Genomic DNA, 20,222 nt, shown 5'->3' with positions numbered 1-20,222 from the left:
TGTCACCTTCCTCCACCAGAGCATCCTGGCTGAAGAGACAGATGGCCAAGCCTCACGTCTTGCCTTCGCTTTGTGTGTAGAAGAGAGATCCAAACAACAGACTCTGTCTTCTTTATAGGAAGGGAGAGTGCAGTCGGGCAAATCCTTCCGGAACAAAATCGTCTCAAACTGCAACTACCAGCCCATCTGCTTCCAGCTGAATTCAATACAAAAACCATCCAGAACACTTACTATGCAGACCTCTTAGGTCCTGCAGCAAGATACGGGGAACATTCCAGAGCTCTCAGTGGATAAGGGTTAGGGTGACTGTAATTTATCCTTCAGTCGCAGTACTTTTGAGAATTTAAAAGGGACTTTAAAATAATTAACAGGCATAAAATAATACACCAGTCATGAACCAGGGCTATCCCTGGCACATCAGGACATAAGGCCGCCACACCTAGAGTCCAACTGCCTAACATGGGAAAAGGTGCCCATATTAGAATGTTTGGCATTCTCTGTCTGCACAGAAGGTCCTCGAGTGTGGGGACAGCACCACACCTCGGAGTCACACCACCCCCACCCCGAGCAGCCTCCGGGGAGGGAGAAGCCAGTTACGCAGGAAGGAGCCGTGGGCTTCAAGCCCTCTTAAGTCAAAGTCAGTGTGCCCTAAGGTAGTTTTCTTTCTTTTAAATTGTTGTGCTTGTAGAATGTTCCAGATCCTACTTTAAAAGTTGTGATGATCAAATAGAGGCTTTGTATCACCAGGCAGCCCTTTCCTGGGTGGACATGCCATGGTGCTGGTGACAGTCCACTGTCTTCTCAGTAGGACTAGGGGCCAGTGTCCAGAGAGTGTTAAACACATGCCAGGCTCTGTGCTAAGGCCAGTGCTTCCAGGCTCTCGCTGACTCCACAGTCGCGAGTAAAGTGAAGGCCGTCGGCATCCACGGTTACTGACAAAGCAGCAGAGTGCGTCTAGGATCACACACAGGCCCGGGCTCCACGGTGCTGTGTGAAAGGCTGGCCTCAGCTCTGCGGCTAAAGTTCCTCAGCCCCATAACAGGCCAAAAGCAAGTAAATGCCATGTTTTCCGTTTGCTTTCAGTTTTGGCGCTTCCAGCAATTAGATGAGCCATCAGGAGACTGGAAGGCAGAGGGTGCCCCCTCACCCTGTAGGCACTGACTGGGCTGCCAGTCTCTCACCAGCATGGGTGGGTTTTGATACTTCACTCCCAGCTGCCCAGAACAGAATGTTTCTGATCCTTAAAAAAACAAACAAACAAACAAACAAAAACTTGATTTCCTTTTCTGACTTTTGTGGCATCTTACTCAATCCATCTCTTGTTCTCTTTTCTGTCTTGGAGCAGGTACCGATGACAGTCGGAAAGTAGAACCAACAGGTACTGTTCTTGCATGCATTTCAACCCGTTGCCAGGTCCCTGAAATAAGCAAATCCTAGCTACTCTCTAACCCTGTAATTGGGTCACAGTCCAATTAAATTACCTGTTGTCAGTTAACGAGCAGTGCAACCCATTAGCATTGGCAAAATGATGGAGCTGAGGGGAGCAGCAATGGGTGGGGAGAGAGATCAGGGGGAAGGAAAATTCAGGAGTAAGGGGTGACCTGGGGACACTGGGGGACTGGAGATGCCCACCATAGCTCCTGTCCGGAAAGTAGGAAGACAAGCCAGGCCAGTCGTGCCGTTTTTACATCTCCCGTGTCTTGTAGAAGCATGTATGCCTGATAACAGCTGTCTTACTGCTGCCTTGTTTTTGTCCATCTGCAGTGTCAGTCTCAACCACTGTGACCACCGCACCAGGTAAAACGCTGTCTGCCATCCTGTAAGTGCCTCTTCGAGTTCCATTTATCAGACTAGGTTGTTCCACAGATATTTTGTCCCCAGCACAGCCTCAGTGAAAAACAGAAACCCAGGAGTCTTCTCCACTGGTATTTAAATTTTGTCTTCTCTCTTTTCTATAGCTGTCTCTTCAGCCTCAATGGAAAGGACCTCTCTACCTGGTAAAGGCTCTCTCATTATGGCGTTTCAATGAATGAGACTAGCTTCTTACTTAGCATGTTCTATTTAAAAACATGAGCCCATGTGGTCATTAGACCACAAAGTAGACCTCAATGAAAAGACACATGGAAACATTTTTTTCTCTCATTTTTAAGCGTCCTATTTTCTTTGCTTGTACAGATGTAGCTTCAACCTCAGCAGAAGTGGACACCCCTTCTGGTAATGTTTTCTGCCTGTCACATTTCTTACGTTAAATACGGTCAACTCTCCCTCTATCTGTTTAACAAATGAACATATATGCTGAATATTTTGTCTACAGAATAAGCCCCCATATAAACAGAAGTCCCAGCAGTCTTTTCACAGAAATTTAGCCTCCTGTTCTCCTAACTCATCCTCAGACACAGGAGTGGTCCCTCCGCTGCGGAACACCTTCTGCTTGTTGCACTGGTCTTTATCATGTGCGTGAGAGAGGCGAGGGCTGGGGTCCACACTGCCACCGGCTCGGTGGTGTGTGTGATGTTTCAGGTGATTCTGTGGCCCGTCCAGCACACCCAGATGCACCCACTAGAGACCCAGCTTGTGATAGCATTGGTGCTTTTCATTCACTTTTCTGTCCACCTGCACTCACTGTGGCTGAAAAACAATTCCATTTTCTTTCCCCTAATGTCAGAGTTTGATTCTTCTTTGTTTGTTTGCAGATACAACTCCCACTTCAAGCGAAGCACCTTCCTCACCAGGTACCTCTCTGCCCTTTTCAGTAGCTCTGGTGAGGACTTTCTGAAAAAGCCCAGCCCATCAAGCACTTGCCCACCCAGAGTAAACCCTTCCTGTTTCCCCAGCAGAGATTGGGAGAGAGGGGAGGGGAGGCTGGGGAGGCTCCAGGCCACTCCCCCATCACTGGTGATGGTTCTGACGTGGTGAAGGCAGATCTGGGCACACGGTAAATAGGCCAAAATAGCATCACATGTCAACCCTGGGGGAGACCTTAGCAATGACCCACCCCACTGGTTCCCAAGTATTCCTGTGCAAGTGAATGGCCTGGAGAACTTACCAAAATGCAGAGTCTGATTCAGTGGCTCCAGGTAGAGCCTGAATTCTGCATCTCTCACAGGCTGCCAAGTGATGCCCATGCTCTTGGTCATGGACCACATTCGACGAGTAAGCTGCTAAACCACAACCCTTGTTTTGGAGGCAAATGAGGCCCAGAGAAGGAAGAGGCTTGCTCTAAGTTCACTGTCTTAGTCAGCTAGTGCTGCCATGACACCACAGGCCGCATGGCATAAACAACAGAAATTTATTTTCTCACAATTTGGGAGATGAGAAGTCCCAGATCAAGGTGACAGCAGTGTCGATGTCTGCTGAGGGCTCTTCCTTTGGGTTAGAGAGGGCCTCCTCCCACTGTGTGCTCCTGGGGCCCTAGCTCAGTGTATGCTAGCGGAGACAGAGAGGGCGCTGGTGTGTCTTCTTGTAAGGACACTGATCCTGTCGGATCAGGGCCACAACTTTATGACCTTATTTAACCTAATTACTTCCTTAGAGGCCCTGTCTCCAAACGCAGCCATGCTGGGGGTTAGGGCTTCAGCATATGAATTTCGAGGGGACACAGTGCCGTCTGTAGCAGTCACAGAGCTAGCGCAAGGCAAGGCTGGGTCTCTCACTCACATCCAAGGTTCTCTGTTCTCAGGCTTTGCTGATAAATCCATCTATATGATTCTCCCCAAACCCCTGATCTTTTTGAGGCCTGCTGCTCTCTTCTATTTAATTTAATTTTTTTTCAATTCCTGGTTCCATTGAAGACATTTGAGGTAAGACTCAATGAAACCAAAGTTTAGGGCTTTCTTTTCACTTATATTGAGTTTTACCTGCCACCCTTCCTGCCTCCCATCCTCCCTCCATCCTTCACTTCCCTCTTTCCCTGCTCCCACTGAGACTCCACTTGTGAAGGATTCCTTCATTTGTGATTCTCTCTGGCTTTTGATATCACGTAAGGTGAGCTTTTCTTTGTAGACCTGGTTGATGCTCCCTGGGTTGCTTTGCACACAGATGAGACAGCACTCACACATTTTACTTCCTTTATGAAAGCATGACAGCCAAAACCACTTCCTGCAGGAAGTGCCTCTTGGAGCATGAGGACAGATATGATGGCCATTGAACCATTACCTTCCTTCCTCCTCATCCTTAACTCACCTCATCAAGCCCAAAGTGAATGTGAGCCCCACGTCGTATGCCCCAGAAAGGCAGAGGGTGTAGGAAGAGTGTACGCGTTGAGGCCTCACAGATTCGTACTGTTGATGACCTGGACCTGGAATACAATTTCTCTCCATCATGACACCTTCATCTCTAAAATAGCATTAACACTTACCTGGCACATGTGTTGTAAGGATTAGAGATGCAAATTACGTGAAACATTGTAGATGCCCATAACGGGAACTGTTCAACTACCTTGTGGAAGACCAACTTCTCATTTATCATTTCTCCCCTGAATGTGAAAATCCACAAGACAAATAAGCAGGGTGGATTCTCTTATACGCAGCTCGTGGAACAGGCTTGTTGTCATAAACTTACAGTTCTACAGTGTAAAATGTCATGAAGTCAGATGTTAATACTTGCTTTTCACTGGAAAAAAAAAATTTTTTTTTTGGCAGCCACAGATCTTATTCCAACAGAAGTGACACCATCACCTGGTAATGATCATATGACTGTTGCTAGATTAGCCCTTAGTTTTACGGTAATTTGTACACCATACTCTATCAGAAAAGTCCACTGTTACTTTTCTTACCTTGCTTCCTTCTGTATATTTTCATATGAAATTACACTTCCCAGACATGATCTTTCTCTTACCTAAAAATATTTCTGGAATCTGACTTGGTTTTCTTCATTTTCAGCCCCTGTAAAAATCGAATGCTTTTAAATTCTTCCTTTCAAAAATTCAGTATATTTATAAAGCTGCTTTTCTGACCATTTAATAACAATAGTTGATTTTGGAGAATAAACAGCACACAATACCACCTGTTATATTTTGAAGCCAAGAAAATAAAACTTAATAGACTGCTTTCTGCACCCAAACCAAAGGAGAAACCTAAACAAAAGCATTAGTGTCTAAACTCAGAGGAGATGTTTGGTTCTTTTTTGGCTTTGAATATAAATATGTGACTTCGAGGGTCTGCATTCTTTAAGCTTGGTTTTTCTTTTTTACAGTTTCAATTTCAGTTGCTGAAAAAATGGCCCCTTTACCTGGTAATTTTTGTTTGTTTCTAAGCACTAAAATGATCATATCATTAATACTGTTAAGATTGTGTTTCTTTTTCATTCAGATTTCCTACTCTTTACAGAAAACTTTTATAGCTTTTAGGTGTATATGTGCAGACAGAGATGTGTGCGCACAGACACTTTTGGGGGTTGGAAGCTCCTAATTCACCTCCTGAGGCCTCACTCAGGAGATATATGCCTTTATTCATAGTTCAGATAAGAATGGTTATCTTTCTTCTGGTACCACAGCAACAAATTAGATGAGGAGAGACGCTGAGGCCATCCTGGCCCAGGATATTTCAGTTTCAGAGAAACTGACGCCAGGGGTGCCTCTTATCATTCACTGAGCATCTTCTATGTGCCGAGCAGAGCAGGAAATTGAAAAATACTCTCTAGCAGCCAATTTATATGAAGATAAATAATTTTACACATTATGTTGGCACCACCCACATAAGATAGGCTTTATTTTTTAAATTACTTTTATTTTTAAAATCACCTTTTTTGAAGTATAATTATATACAATAAATTTCACACATCTGTGAGTTTTGTCCAATGTATGCAACTGTGTAACCACCACCACGGTCAAGATCTAGGGCATTTCCATCACCCCAGAAAGTAGTGCCCTCCTTCACCCCTTGCAGTAAAGCCCTTCCACTTGCCCCAGCAACCACTGACCTGTTTTTTGTCACTGTGGACTAGGTTTGTTTTTCTAGAATCTCATATAAATGAAATCAAATCATTGTGCTCTTTTGCTGACTTCTTTTGCTCAACAAATTGTTTTTGAGATTTGTCCAGGTGGTTCCATATATTGGTAACTTTATTTCTTTTTTTCCCTTAGTAATGTTCCATCATGTGGATATACCACAATTTATTTATCCATTCTCCTGTGGATGGACATTTGGATTATTTCCAGTTTTTGTCTATTGTTGAGAATTCTGCTATATGCAAATCTTTCTGTGGACATATGTTTTCATTTATCTTGAGTAAATACCTAGGAATGAAACAGCTAGGTTACATAATATAGGGTTTTTTTTTAATTATTGAGATATAATTGATATGTAACATTAGTTTCAGGTATCAACATAATGATTTAACATTATATATATATGGAATGATCACAATAATTCTATTTAACATCCATCATCAAACATAGCTATAATTTTTTTCTTGAGATGAGAACTTTAAAGATCTCACTTAGCAACTTTGAAGTACGCAATACAGTATTATTAACTATAGTCACCATGGTGTATGTTATTACATCCCCCGGACTGACTGACTTTAGTACTGGAAATTTGTACCCATAGAGTTCTTACAGTTATAATGTTGACTTTATTCATCAAGAATAAAAGAAATTTCATTGGATGAATTTGTTTTGGTGAGTCAGGGCAGTGCCATATTTTAGAACAATTGTCTAAGCAAAGATTTCTGGGGGTGGGGGGTGCCTCTTTTGTTTGGTTTTCTTTGGGTTTTTAGTATTTTTATTTAAAGATTAAGTTCTTGAGTATCCGGAAAATTAGGCTGCCTACAATGGCCATTCCTTGAGAGACTCGGTTAATAAAGGTTTTACTTTCGAGGAAAGAGTGAGTGTGACAGAGAGGAAGGTAGGGGGAGAGGGAGAGAAAACAGACATAGAACTCATTTCAGTGTTTTTTTTCTATTGCAAATGGCAAGTGACACCCGGAGATGCTGACTCGCTTTCTTGCCTCCCGCAGACCCGCCCCTGCGCCTGGCAGGCGGGCGCAGCCGCTGCGAGGGCAGGGTTGAGGTCCGGCACCAGGGCGTGTGGGGCACGGTGTGCGACGATCGCTGGAACATCAAGAACGCCCGCGTCGTGTGCCGCGTCCTGGGCTGCGGGCGCGCGCTGGGCGCCCCGGGGCGCGGCAGCTTCGGCGCGGGCTCCGGGCCCATCCTGCTGGACAACGTGCGCTGTGCGGGCACCGAGGATGCGCTGGAGCGCTGCGCCCACGCGGGCTGGGCTCGGCACAACTGCCATCACGGGGAGGATGCGGGCGTGGTCTGCGCAGGTACCCGAGCTCCCCCCAGCTGAGGCCAGGCCCTCCCTGGGGTGTTCCTAAGGCTCCGTCCCTTTTGGTCTCTCCAAGCATTCCTAAGGTTCAAAGTAACACCTCGAGGAATTTCAGATTGGCAAAGGCCCCAGATTCTAAGATAACAAGGGCGTATTTGTTATATAACCGTTGTGGTAAATGTTTTAATCATACAGGCGTGGTATTTTATTAACCAGTTCTAATTCCAATTCAGCGCAATAATTGTCCAGAAATACAGCTAAAAGATTATGAGGCCAAAGAAAGGAGCAGCAGTGTAATAAAATGATGACGGCCACACTCATGTTTGTGTTCCCGCATGAGGGTGGCATCTCAGCTTTGAACCCTGGGCTGGTTCCTTCGTATTGGTTTTATAAAAGTTGCTGCCTTTTTAATCGACTGCCATTTTCAACTACCCCTCCTCCAGGCCTTTGCTGGAAGGGGATGGAAACGTGTCATTTGTTAAAAAAAAAAAAAAAAAATTAAGGAAGGAAAAAAAAAACATTGCATTTGTTTGGGAAAAAAAAAAAAGACAGAGCTAGAACTTGCTATCAGTAAGACTTGCCTGCCTCCCTTCAACCTCTGACAAGGCCAGCAAGGGCACAGTGCTAGACAGACTCTCTTTTCCACCTTGACCTGGTCCTCAGAAGTCAGACCCTGCCCTGTCCTGGGTTCCCCTGGTGTGCCTCTCATCTCATATTCAGCATATACCTGGAATAGTTTTTATCACCAAATATGTGTCTTGGCATTCTGAGGCTGACTTCCTTCTGTGTGGAGTTGTACTTCCTTATATCTGTCCTAAATTTACCCACAGAAATCTCATGGCGTGATGGAATTCTAAGATTAGGTGAACAAGTCTAAGCTAACCTTATCTCTTCCATTCTTAGTTTTCTACCAGTCAATACAAGGGATCATTGCTGTTCATTTTACCTTTATGGGGGAGTTACTCTTGTTTTGCATAGAAATGGGGCCCAAATAGAAAAGCTCTCTGAGACCCTTTGAGACAAACATTAATCCCACAGAGCTGTGGAGTGTGAGTCTGCCTGGGATTATGGGGTCCTTATCTTCCAGATCCTCACTTTTACTGTCTCATTCCTCTTGCTGCCGGGGGCCCCACTGAAAATGGTAATTCATTTTCCATTCTTGGATTATACACCAACGGGTTTCCATTTCATCATGTGCAGCAAGCAAAGGACCAGTGGTCTGGGGCTGACAGTGTCTGCAGGGCCGAGTGAATCTGGCTGGCCGTGCTTGCTGGCCTGGGCCCCCGCCCTGGGTTACTCTCTTGCTTTGCTTCCGGGTCGGGAGGCCTTTGATAGCCACAGACCGCATAGTCCCCAGCCTGAGCTGCCAAGCATGCCATGTGCATAGGAGGGGACACCACGCAGCGTTCACCCATGTGACAGTGTTTATAACCTGCAAAGCCCTGTATTTACTGTTCTCTTGCTCCAACAGATCTTGGTATTGATGACACCATATTCTCAACACTGCATCACACATTTCAGAACCCCTCCCTCCAGCTCCATCAGGAGGCCCTGAGCCCGCCCTTCCTTTGCCTTGCCCTGGAGTATTTTCATGCCATCATGCTCCAGCTTTAAGAGCTGAATCAAAGGAGCCCATTTGCCTACCATTCAAGTCTCTTGCTGGCTACATTGCCCCCTCCCAGTGCATCTGCACAGCTGACATTTGCTTTTCCTTGTCTCCCCTACCAGGTCCAGCTGACTCTGTTGTACCCAAGGACAATGGTAAAGTCTTCCCCTCTCCTGGGTGTGAGGCTATGGAAAGGGGAGCTAAGAGAGCCACTGTCAGGGGAAGAACAGGCTGTGAGGGGGGCCAGCTCCTGTGTCTTCTCTGAGATCTCTTGTATTTCCATCCTCTTGCTGAGCTTTAGGAAGTTGGGGAAGAAGCTCCTTTGTACCCTGCGCCTCGGCTTCCACTCTCTTTTTCCACCCTACCTCTCATACAAAGGTCCAAAGAGACACATGTTCAGGCTCAGGTGTTCTCAACATGTGAAACGAACTATCCTTTAAATCCTCAGAAGGGGCTCTGACTCAGGGCCCACGGGACATATGCTGTGGGTAGGATTCCCCACGGACATGTTGTGACTTTTGGAAAGGTGGAGGGGATATAGATAAAGAAAGTCAAGTTGATGGTAAGGGGTGATGAGAGCTGAGCTAGCCCCAACGTAGGGCACTGTCCGTGGTACTTTTAGAAAGTAAACACTCAGACCCCTGAGTACACTGCATGTCCAGTGTACCAGGTTCTCTTTGTGAGTTTCTCCCCATCCTCCTCCTCCTGCAGCCCAGCTCTCCTGCCTGCCTCACCTCTTCCAAGTCGTCATTGACCGAGGCTACCTCCGGAGGCTGGGCTACTCCTCCTGGGACATCCATTTAAATGATGAGCTGTGTCGCCCCCAACTCACAGGGCGCTACCTGATCTTCAACATTCCCTATGGCCACTGTGGCACCATCCGACAGGTATGAATCTGACAAGGTGGTGGTACCCTTTTGTGGATGGAGGTCAAAAAGAGAAGTTTGGAAAATTCAACCACCTGTTAAAAACCTGAGCAGAGACAGAGGAAAGGCATAAGCTGTGACTTTGTTTCTGAGTTCAGTGAGACTTGGAGCAGCTCACTAATTTGTCTGAAGCTTTCCTTCTTTTGGGGAATTTGGGATACATTCTGAGTTTGGAATACATAGTAACAAGTGTAGACGGCTGATAGACTAATGTATGGGTTGATAGATAGGTGCTGTTCTCTTAGCTGCAAAGCCAAAGCACTTTTCACAACATGCTTCTCTATTCAGCATTAGTGCACACCTACCATGTGCAAGCTATGGTGCTGGGAATGGGGGAAGACAGTCTCACTCCCGTGTTTATAACCAAGTAGGGAGCTATATTTCCCAATCTGGAAAGCAAATAACAGGACGTTTATATGTAATTGAATGTATATGTCTATTTCACTTTCCTTAACCACCTGCTTATTTCACAAAATAATATCATTGAAGTTAAGGAAACAAGTATACTAAATATATAGGAAGAATGTATATAACCACAAAATTGTTTTGGTCTATACATTTAATAATGTAACTTGTTCCAAAGCAAGATCCCCATGCCATTCATCTATTCTTTCACAACCCTATTTAGACAAATGCCAAAACACACACACACACACACACACACACACAAAACACTTGGTATTGTTGGAGGTTGAATTTATTCAAATGGTCTGCATGATGGCAAATAACCAATTCAGCTCCATACTTCACACTTTGTCTGTTTGGTTGTGCAGACCACAGTCATTCTTATCCTCTTTGCTCTAAAAATTCTACCTTTTATCTCAGAGGTTTCTGCCCCAGGAGCCACGCTGGAAGCCCTCCTGTGTCTGGGAGAAGAGTAGCCCCCAGATGCTTCCAGGCCATCAGGGAGGACCCTGCACTGTCCTCTCTGGCCCTGGCTGGGCAGCTCCCCCAGCAAACCTCATGTGCTGACCACAGTGCTGGGGCCAGAGGACATAGCAAGTCAGGAACCACCTGCAGCCCCAGGCCACCCACAGGGGAAACACTGTCACCAAAATGTCCTGTGTCTGATTTCAGACTCTATAAATGAGCAACCTTCTAGGTGCTGAGGACACAGCAGCCAACAAGACTGACAGGGCCCCTGCTCTGTGGCTCTTACATTCAAGAAAGGGGAGATGGGCCCCGAATAAACACACAAACAAGTCCTTTACAGTGAAAAGGACTAAGAAGGCAATCAAACAAGGAAGGGGATAGAAATTGCTTTGGGGTGGAAGGAAGCCACTTTGAATAGGTTGGCCAAGGAGCTGAAGCCTGAATAAGGAGATGGAGCAGGTGCAGAGGAGCAGGAGGAGGGCTCAATGCAGGGCGTCAGCCAGTGCGGATGCCCCGAGGCAGCAGCCCGCTTGGAGGGCCTGCAGGAGAGACTCAGGCCGGGGAACAGTGGGAAGCCCAAAGTCCTGGTTAGAAGGGGGCAGGGCCACCTGGTCTGGAGTTTAGCTTTCCTTCTAAGCTGTGCCTTCTCCATGAAGGTGACACCACCCTCAAGGGATAGAAGAGATACTGGTTCTTGTGGGGGAAAAGAAAAGAAAAGAAGAGAAGAGAAGAGAAAAGAAAAGAGAAAAGAAAAAAGAAAAGGCAGACCAGGGAGAAACACTGCTCTAAGCTGACAGGGCAGACCTTGGCAGGTTTCAAGGCAGAGTGTCACTAGATCTGAGTCACACAGGCCGAGGCTTCCTTGAACAAACGTCCCTGGGAAGGATGACATACTGGGCTGTGGGATGAGGCTGCCGGGGCAGTGGCCCCCTGTTCGTCAGCCTTCAGTGCCCCCTTGGCCCCTTTAAATCACATTGGGTTTGAAGGAGCAAGGCTGAGGGCGAAGGTCAGCAAAGCAAAGCCCACAGCTCACAGGGAGTCAGGTCTAGTCTGGGTCAAGAGCAAGGAGGAGCCAGAAGAGAGGATAAGAGCTTGGATGGGGGATGGTCAGTGGTGGCCTGAGAACACCAGGGGCAGAGGAGTGGAATGTGTGAAGGGATGGGGCAGCCAGCGCGGACTCCCACCCCACCTCATATCCCACAGCTTGGTCCTCACAGGAGGGAAGGAGGGAGCCCAGGCTCACACACTGGGGGATCTCTACATGTACCCCAAACTCCAAGAAGCAAGGACATTGCATCACCCCATCATGGCCTTAGGTACCAGAGAGGTCAGGCCCAAGGCCTCCTGCCCTCTAGCTTGTCAGCAAGCTGGCATCTAGCAGGGGGCATGAAGGGGAGATCTCTGCTCCTGAAAGAAGTGTTAGGTAGGAAGCCAGGGGCACTGGCCACCAACTCTCTTCTCTTCTCCCAGGAAAGCCTCGGCTCCCTCAGCTACTCCAACTCCGTCAGAGGCCGGACACGGGGCCATCCCGGCCGAGTCACTGTGCGGCACAAGGTGCCTCAGCTCAAGTTCACCTGCAGGGTGGACGGCCAGTCAGCAGTTGAAATCATCCCTGGGGCTGACATCCCAAGGGAGGGTGCCAGCTATGATGTGTCCATATCATTCCTCGAGTTGCCCATGTCCCAGCATACTGGGAGCAGGGGGCCCTACTACGCCAGCCAGAAGAAAGAGGTCTTCCTCCAGGCCACACTCCACAGTGCCAATCCCAGCCTGAGGCTCTTTGTGGATACCTGTGTGGCTTCTCCAGACCCTGGTGATTTTACAACTGTCAAATATGATTTGATCCGGCAAGGGTAAGGAAAGTGGAAGACCCTCTCTGTTTGACCATTCTATTTATGTCGCATTTCTTTGGGGGACCTGTGTCTTCACAAGTGTAGTCCTAAATCATAACATTGTGCAAAGAGTCTTCATCATGCCCCAGAGACAAAGGCTGGGCCCTCACCTACCCTTTGATCCCAGGTGGGGACAGATAGTTACAGGAAGTCTGGACAACTTCCCTTGAAGAAGGAAGGGGTCCTGGGCAGAGCCCGTGCTGTCTCGGACTCTGCTGTCCCATCTCACTCTTTCATATCTGTGCCTCCCTTACCTTCTCTTAAGTTTTATGACTGTATTGCATTCCCCATTCCACAGGGCATCTGGCCTACGTGGAGGGGCTTGTGGGTTATCCTGGGCTAAGCTCCTTTATTATTTATTCCAGCTCCTTTGGTTGAACAAAGGATTTGTCAAGTTAGAATTCTGCCTTTATCGCTCCTTTGTCCCCTGACAGGGGCTAAATGCTATGGATGGGTAACTGGCAACCAGTGTGAAGACAACAAAAACTTATCACTTACTGAAGGCAGCTTCAGAGCAGTGGGAGCCACAGCAGCCTAAAGCCCATGAGAAGCATCATGGCGCCTATTTCCAAAAGCTAGGGGAGGGGCAAGAGGCAGCTGCTGGTTTCAATCCCCAGTACTTGAATTAAAAAATAAAAATTAAAAATAAAGGCGACAAAATGACATAGAACTATTTTTTTAAAAAAGTAGGTAGTGGGAAGAACTCCATTTGGAATTCAGAGGTCTGGGTGCAAGCCTGATTATTTGAGCCAGAATTAATTCACACTATGCTTTAAGTTAATCCTCTTGGCCTGGGGTTTTTGTTCCCATCAGGTGCATCAAAGACAATACTTATGTCAACCTCCGTTCCCACCAGAAGAACGTAGCCCAGTTCAAGTTCAACGTGTTCAGCTTTCTCACCAGCTACGATGTGATCTATCTGCAGTGTAAGGTCGCTGTGTGCAAAGTGGGGGACCGCTCCTCCCACTGCTCCCAGGGCTGTGCAGAGGGAGGTAAGAGGGGCACAGGCCCCCTGGAGGCCACAGAAGAGCAGACTGAGCATTTCCAAACGGTGGGGCCACTGGAAATCCACAAAGGAACTGATCAAAGAAGGACCCTTGTGTGATTTCTCCAAGTTTCACATGAATCTGTTAGGAATTAGAAGCAAAGTCTTTTTCTCTTCAGCAAAGTAGTAAGTTTGACAAATTTGAGTCTGTCCAGGTAGAGACAGGTAAAAAAAATAACTAAAAAGGTTCTCTCTGAGGTTTGTTGCTAAATAAATCATCTCTGATTTCTAAACTTCTAAGGATGTCACTCTCTTTGTAGCTAAAAGTGTTGTGTTTTCTAATTCTTCACCGTCAAGAACTTGATCATTGTCTTAAACTGTACAAAATGTTAAGACAGTTCTCTCTCGGTACCACATTGCCAACCTGAAGATTTTTTTAATCTCCTTAATGTTCAGATGCTAGTCAGTGAATCTTTTTGATCCTGTCCTTTTGGTGATATGAGAATTTATTTTCAGATCTTGCCAAGGGTCTTATGAAGAATAAACTAGTGTCTTTCAGAAAGTCACTGCTCTTTTTTTTAAACTCTAATAATTGGTCAGTTGAATCAAACATGTCATTTACTCATTGTCTTTTACTAAAACAAGCTTGATTTTCCTGTTTCAAAGGGAACAAATTGGGCTGTGGCCCTGGTGATTTGGGGTTAAACTTGCATATGAGAGTCTGAATCACAATCACAAGAACCACTCAGACTGCTCTGTGAGCTACCAGTCTGTTTCTCGGGCCCTCAAAGCATTACAGAAAGACTAAAAAGCACATAAAGAAAGACTAGCATATTTCCACATCCTCCCAGAAAAGAAGGGCAGCACCCACTTTATCTCATCTCTGTATCTTACAGGAAGAGGCCTGTGCTAGACTCAGTACCCTCAAAGTTGTCTTTAAAGAAACAGACTTGGACATCGCCAGAATTTTTGGTTTGTTTTTCAAGAAATATACAGTAGCAGTATTTAAAATATGAACCCTCAATCCAGGAAACTGTTCCCATGCTTGTCGATAAATAGCATGTATGAGGTAAGACTACAGTATTGTCAGTTCCCCCAGGGAGGAGGGCAGGGTATGGTGGGGCCTGGGAGCGAACCCCAGAGTGCTGAGAGCTGAAAATCCGACAGGTGACCTGAGAAGGGACATTGTCTCTGAAGGGAGACATGTCAGTTTCAGTACAAGCATGCCCTTCACCAGCAACTGTCTTGGTAAAAGTTCCCTGTGTGTATGTAGTAGAAGTTGATGAAATGTAATTACTGGTCAACTTCATGAAGATGGCATCTTTATATCAAGCGTAAGCTATCTGTCATGAGTAGCTTCATCCATAGTCACATGAAACAGTGATTTTAGCATCTGTCATCTGTTTCTTACAAGTGCTTCAAATGAAGAAAAAACTTTTTTTCCAAATTACTATGAGCAGCTAGTTTCTACTTTCAGAAGTTCATCTGCCCATTAACTACCCATCCGAATCATGCTGAGGAAGTGGGAGGCTAACAGCTTCCAAAATGGCTTTTAGCAAATCCCTAATGAGAAAAGTATTGACAATGAAAAGACTGAATTTTTAAGAATAAATAAATGAGTCGAATGAACTTCTAGTTCTGGCTCTCCAGGTGTACTTCAACAGATGGGAGCCAGGAAGCCGCCCTTTCCAAAAGCACTGAGGTGATTCTTAGGAACGGTGAAGGCGGTGGGGGAGATGGCACAGGATCAGAGGAAAAATAAAGTGCAGATTCCCATTCAGTTTTGGAGAATTTCAGACCCTTAAAGTCCAGAGAGCCTGAAGCAAGCAAATTAAAGTCCCTCAGGCACTACATTTTGCAGATGATAGAAAGGAATCCTGGTGTCCAAGGTGAGACCGGTGCTGCAGTGGCAAGGCCAGCACCTGTGACATTGAGAAGCTGTGCTCATAAGGACCTTGGACAGTCAGCGAGGTCCCTGCATGGCTCCACCCAGTTCCTGTCAGCTGGGAGACTTCTGGGGCTGGCCATGTACGAGGTGGGGACTGGGCATCCTGGTGTGAGAGCGAGCAGGGCACATGCAAATACAGTGGGGACCCTTCTTATTATTAAGGGCCGCTCACTCTCGGCTGTGTCCAGATTCCCACTCCTGACTCCACCCCGGGCTTTTCTCCTCTCCCTCGCTCCTATGGACGTGACCCTCTAACTCCCTGAACCACCATCACTGAATGAGAGACCTCATGACACTCCCCTGAGAGGGAGGGAGCCCGGGCTTAGCGGTCAGGATACAATCATGGTTCACACCCCTGGCCTCAGGATCTCAGGATGCCGGACCGGTGGGGTCAGCGTATCTTATGTTACATAATCTTCAACGTCACTTTTGCAAGCTCCCATTTCATGTCAAGGAAACTGAGGCTCAGAGAGATTAAGAAACTTCCCCAATGGCACTAGCTTGTGAAAGGCAGGGTTGGATTTGAACCAAGTCTCCCTGGCTCCACAGCCCACATGTTATATACACTCTAGCAGAGAGGTGTCTCAACGACCCCTTGCTCCATGCTGCCTCCCTCAAGGACCCTTCGATATCTGGACTTCAGGCATACTCCCCATGTAAGGAACGTGGTTGCATAGGGCCTCCCGGATGCTGGGTGCTGCGCCGCCCATTGGGTGGGGTTCAGAGGGAAATGGGCTGTGTGCTCATGGGCCTGCTGGGGACAAGAGAAAACTGAGGCACACATGAACTTCTAAGATGAGGCCGGAAGCAGTAGATGCCAGGAGAGGGAGAAAGTGCTCCAGAACTCAAGGGGGCACGTCCAGCTGGAATGTCTGGGGCAGGCAGGGAAGGTGCAGCCTTGAATTTGCCTCTTAAAAGTCTCATGTATAGCACAGTAGTAGAGAGTGTGCTTAGCATGCATAAGGTCCTGGGTTCAACTCCCAGGCCCTCCAGTAAAATAAATAAGCCAAATTCCCTCCTCTCTCTTAAATAAGTAAAAAGAAACTGCCTTTAAAAAAAAAAAAAAGCCCTCATTGAGCCGGAGGCCCTCACCCTCCAGGGAGTTGCTCAGCCATCGAGAGGACAGCTGTGTGAGAGCAGCTCCGGCTCCCACGTGCCTTCTGGCAAATTTCACCAGCACACAAGTGCTGCGATTCCCCCATCAGCCAAGCCCTTTGCTGGCGGTGGCCTCTTCCAAATGCTTAGTAATACACTGTTCTCTCCCTGTCAGCCTACAGGGAGTAGCTGTTTCCTTCATTATTTCCTCCTTTTTCATCCCTTTTAGTAAGTAACCACCTGTTACGAGTTAATTCTTCACCTTAAGTAAAACCTGATGCTCACCAAGCAAAGGTTGCATTACTGAGAGGAAGTACAAATTGTGGTTACACATGGAAAGTCTCTGATTATACGGTGTTCCAGAGGCCACGAGGAAAGAGACAGAGTAGAAGTGAGCAGACGGAAAGGCTGGAGCAGCGAGGGCTGCACCGCCCTGCCTGTTGCTGAGACCAGGAGGACCCAAATGGCTTCACCATTCAGCGGGAGGTTCCTGTTTGCAGTTAGACACTAAGTCAGCAAAAGTCAGTGTCAAAGTGATCCAAGAAGGAAATCTGCTTCTGAAGATTTGGAGGATGGCAGGAGGAGGAATCTCAGGGTTTTCGAATGTCCCTTAGACATCACAGAGCTCAAACCCATCATTACACAGATCAGGCAACCCAAACCCAGAGATACCTGACCTGGCCGTTCTCCCTCTGGGTTGACTGGAGTTTCCCTCCAAGACAATGTAACAATTGTTCCACAGCAGAGTAGCTGGATGAGAGTGAATGAAGCCCTTAGAAGGAGAAGGGCCAACCTGCTCCGGAAGTTGAGCAGGATCTGAAACTGGAAACACTCTAAGATCAATCCTTTTTTTTTTTTTCCTGGGGTTGGAGAAGTGGATGTATTTTTGACTCTACCTCTCTACTGCCGTATAATAATACAGGCTGGTTGCCCCAAGTCCAAAGTGAGCAGTACACATCTTTAAGTACTTTTATACCTAACAACAACAATACTGGAGGCATAAAGGATTATTTTCAATATCGCATTTATTCAAAAGTACATAAATATGTTACATGGTACATGATATAATGTAAACAGTATAAAACTTGACTTGAATAATAAAACATTCTACTACGAAAGAAATATTGCTCATGAAGGTATTTGTGCCCACTCAAGTCAAAGTCCCTCGTTTACATCACAGAAGCACGGTGGCAGGCGATCAAAGCCAGCATACATACTACATTCATCACAGCATTGGAGATTGGGACAAGGCCCAGCAGTGATGGCCGCAGCGACCTTGTCCTGGGTGACCACGGTTGGATTATTTTTTAAGGCGAAACAAACAGGTATCTTTGGAGCTCTTAAGAAAAACATACACAGAGCATGGGATTAGAATGTTGTATCTCTGTCCATCTGCTACAGTTGTCAGGGGTATCTGGGAAGCCTGGGGCTAGAGCCAATCAAACATACGACACCAGCCCCAGATTAAAGCGCTCGGCCCTGTCCCAAGTTCTGCCAAATCCCTTTCTCTCCTATGACAGCTAGAAGTATAAAGTCAGGTTAGCAAATAAGGGAGAGTGAATTCAAGTGTGGGTCACCCAGATGATCACTGCAAGTCCTCCAAGGGCAGAACATGACCAGGGAGGTGCCAAATTCAGCCATTCCCTGGGCTCTGGGATTTACCTTCCAGCTCACAGGTCTAACTTCCCTAGAATGGGAACAGCATTGCTTCTGATAACGAATCTCTCCCATGTCTGAAGGTTCCTTTCCCCCAAATTTAATGCTCTTTTGTCTGATCTACATCCTCTTGTCAGGTCCCCCAGGATTTTCACACATCTCAGCCTCCCCCCCCCCACAGTCCTGCAGGCCCACTCACCATCCCCAAGGCCATGAATAAGAGAACACCCCGAGAGCTCCCCAGCTCGGGCAAGAGGATATCAACTCAGCCCATCCTCTGAGTGCCCAGAGGCAGAGACACGCACACAGTCTGCAGTCTGCAGCGCTGTGCAATCACCAGCTGAGGGTAAACTCAGTGAAGTCAGGCGACAGCAAAGCAGCACAGGGCCACTCGGCTGAGAACATTCCACTTGCGAGCTCGCAGCCCCAAATCAGAAGGGGAAGAAGCCGAGATTCTACTCTCACTGCCTCTGTCTTCGCGAACCTTCCCGCCAGTTCCCGACCTCCCCCAGGGGGCGGCCACAGGGCAAGGACTGGTCCTGCTCAATCCAGAGCCCCAGGATCCCACTCAGGGGGCGTGAGCCACCCTTACCCACATCACTTACTTTAATGCGCTGGCTACTTTGTAGTAAAGACAGATGACAACACACATCAGCACGATCATGGCCACCAGGATTCCGCCACCAATGCAGAACATAACTATCATGTTGACTTTGGAAGAGGCAGCTTTATCTAGGCAGAGAGGTGCAGGCAAGCAGTGAATGTGGCTTCCCTCCCCACACAGCCACTTAGCAACCTTAATGTGCTTCCTTCAGTGGAGGAGAAATGAACCCAAACCACAGATCCTCATACATGTAGAACACAAATGAGTCTTGCCAGAGGGTGCCTAAGACCCTCAGTTGGCCCAGAGATGGGGAACAGAGTTTATTTATGAATTAGATGGGACTGAAATACAAAATCCAGAGAGAAGGGAAGAAAGGGGGAAGAATTTTTTCCCTCCCTTTCACATGCAGTAATGTGCAGCTGTAAATAACAAACTAGCCTGCACTTGAGCAAATGGTTTTATTCCCAAACACCTGGGCCTCCTGAAATATGTCCGTTTTCAAAGTCAGAATTAACTCCTCGCTGTACATCAGGCTTTAAAATCTCCTCTGGTAATAATTAAGGGAAGGCTTTAAAAATGTTATGTTCAACAATACTAAAAACATACTAATTTATTTTGTAAGTGATATGTGTTTCAAGGAAAAAAAAGTTTCAGGGGAGGGGGTAATAGCTCACTGGTAGAGCACGTGCTTAGCATGGACAAGGTCCTCGGTTCTAAGCGCCAGTACCTCCATCAAAAAAAAGGAAAAAGGTTTTCACCTCCCCCTCTAACAACTGCTATCTTTCTTCCTAACTCTGAAATCTTTCCAGGAAGTCCAATTTGTGTGGAATAAGCAATTTGTTTACTCTAACTCCCTGAAACTCGGGGAAAGTGAGCCAGGAGCAAAGAATAACAATCCAGTCACCAAAGCATACTTACTACCATCCATGTCTTGAAAGCTGGATGTATGCTGACTGTAAAAGAAAATTACAATTATAATACAATTATAATACTTTAGGGAACAGGGCATCTTATCAGGAATTTCTCAAACCTTTAATTTGAGAAAGAAAACTCTAATTATCTCTGTTAAGAGTAATTGATATATAAATTTGAAGACCTCGCTTTTAGAAGCAGTCTCTACCAGAGCGAACAGGATGGACCACTGTCCAGCTCCAACCTCTGCGCCTATCAGGCCACAGGCTGTGTGACATCAACTCTCTGGACACCAGCTCTCTTTCACAGAGTTCTGAATTCCATTCCATGTTCAGATACAACTTTAGCACCAATGGAAATGTGAAATGCCCAAATACTATTTTAAATCATTTAATTTCAATTTCACCTTGTCAGGTTTTTTTTTTCCTCAGAGAACCTTTTAAGGTCTGACTGTT

At 46.5% G+C, this 20,222-nt stretch overlaps 2 protein-coding genes across 3 annotated transcripts in view; one reads left to right on the top strand and one right to left on the bottom strand.

The window, feature by feature from the left end:
- LOC102519002 (putative DMBT1-like protein) overlaps positions 1-13,849 on the top strand; it is a 65,916-nt gene extending 52,067 nt beyond the window's left edge. For both annotated transcript variants that reach the window (XM_032490725.1, XM_032490724.1), the window contains 12 exons: positions 1,346-1,378; positions 1,765-1,797; positions 1,959-1,997; positions 2,176-2,214; positions 2,694-2,732; positions 4,641-4,679; positions 5,194-5,232; positions 6,957-7,268; positions 8,999-9,031; positions 9,588-9,763; positions 12,146-12,528; positions 13,381-13,849. In XM_032490725.1, coding sequence (XP_032346616.1) covers positions 1,346-1,378; positions 1,765-1,797; positions 1,959-1,997; positions 2,176-2,214; positions 2,694-2,732; positions 4,641-4,679; positions 5,194-5,232; positions 6,957-7,268; positions 8,999-9,031; positions 9,588-9,763; positions 12,146-12,528; positions 13,381-13,672 — 1,457 coding nt within the window. In that variant the 3' untranslated portion in view covers positions 13,673-13,849. The remainder of the gene's footprint in view (positions 1-1,345; positions 1,379-1,764; positions 1,798-1,958; positions 1,998-2,175; positions 2,215-2,693; positions 2,733-4,640; positions 4,680-5,193; positions 5,233-6,956; positions 7,269-8,998; positions 9,032-9,587; positions 9,764-12,145; positions 12,529-13,380) is intronic.
- Positions 13,850-17,187: 3,338 nt separating this feature from the next.
- Positions 17,188-19,803, bottom strand: LOC102519230 (protein FAM24B). The gene is made up of 3 exons (XM_006195539.2): positions 19,774-19,803; positions 18,857-18,983; positions 17,188-17,934 (listed from the first exon to the last, which is right to left on the bottom strand). The coding sequence occupies exons 1-3, from the start codon at positions 19,781-19,783 to the stop codon at positions 17,751-17,753; spliced, it is 321 nt and encodes a 106-aa protein (XP_006195601.2). The 5' UTR covers positions 19,784-19,803; the 3' UTR covers positions 17,188-17,750.
- Positions 19,804-20,222: the final 419 nt, after the last annotated feature.

Source organism: Camelus ferus, chromosome 11 (assembly GCF_009834535.1).
Source record: "Camelus ferus isolate YT-003-E chromosome 11, BCGSAC_Cfer_1.0, whole genome shotgun sequence".
NCBI classification, from domain to species: domain Eukaryota; kingdom Metazoa; phylum Chordata; class Mammalia; order Artiodactyla; family Camelidae; genus Camelus; species Camelus ferus.
Note: the sequence above shows the minus strand (reverse complement) of the source record. Positions and strands in the feature narration are given on the sequence as shown.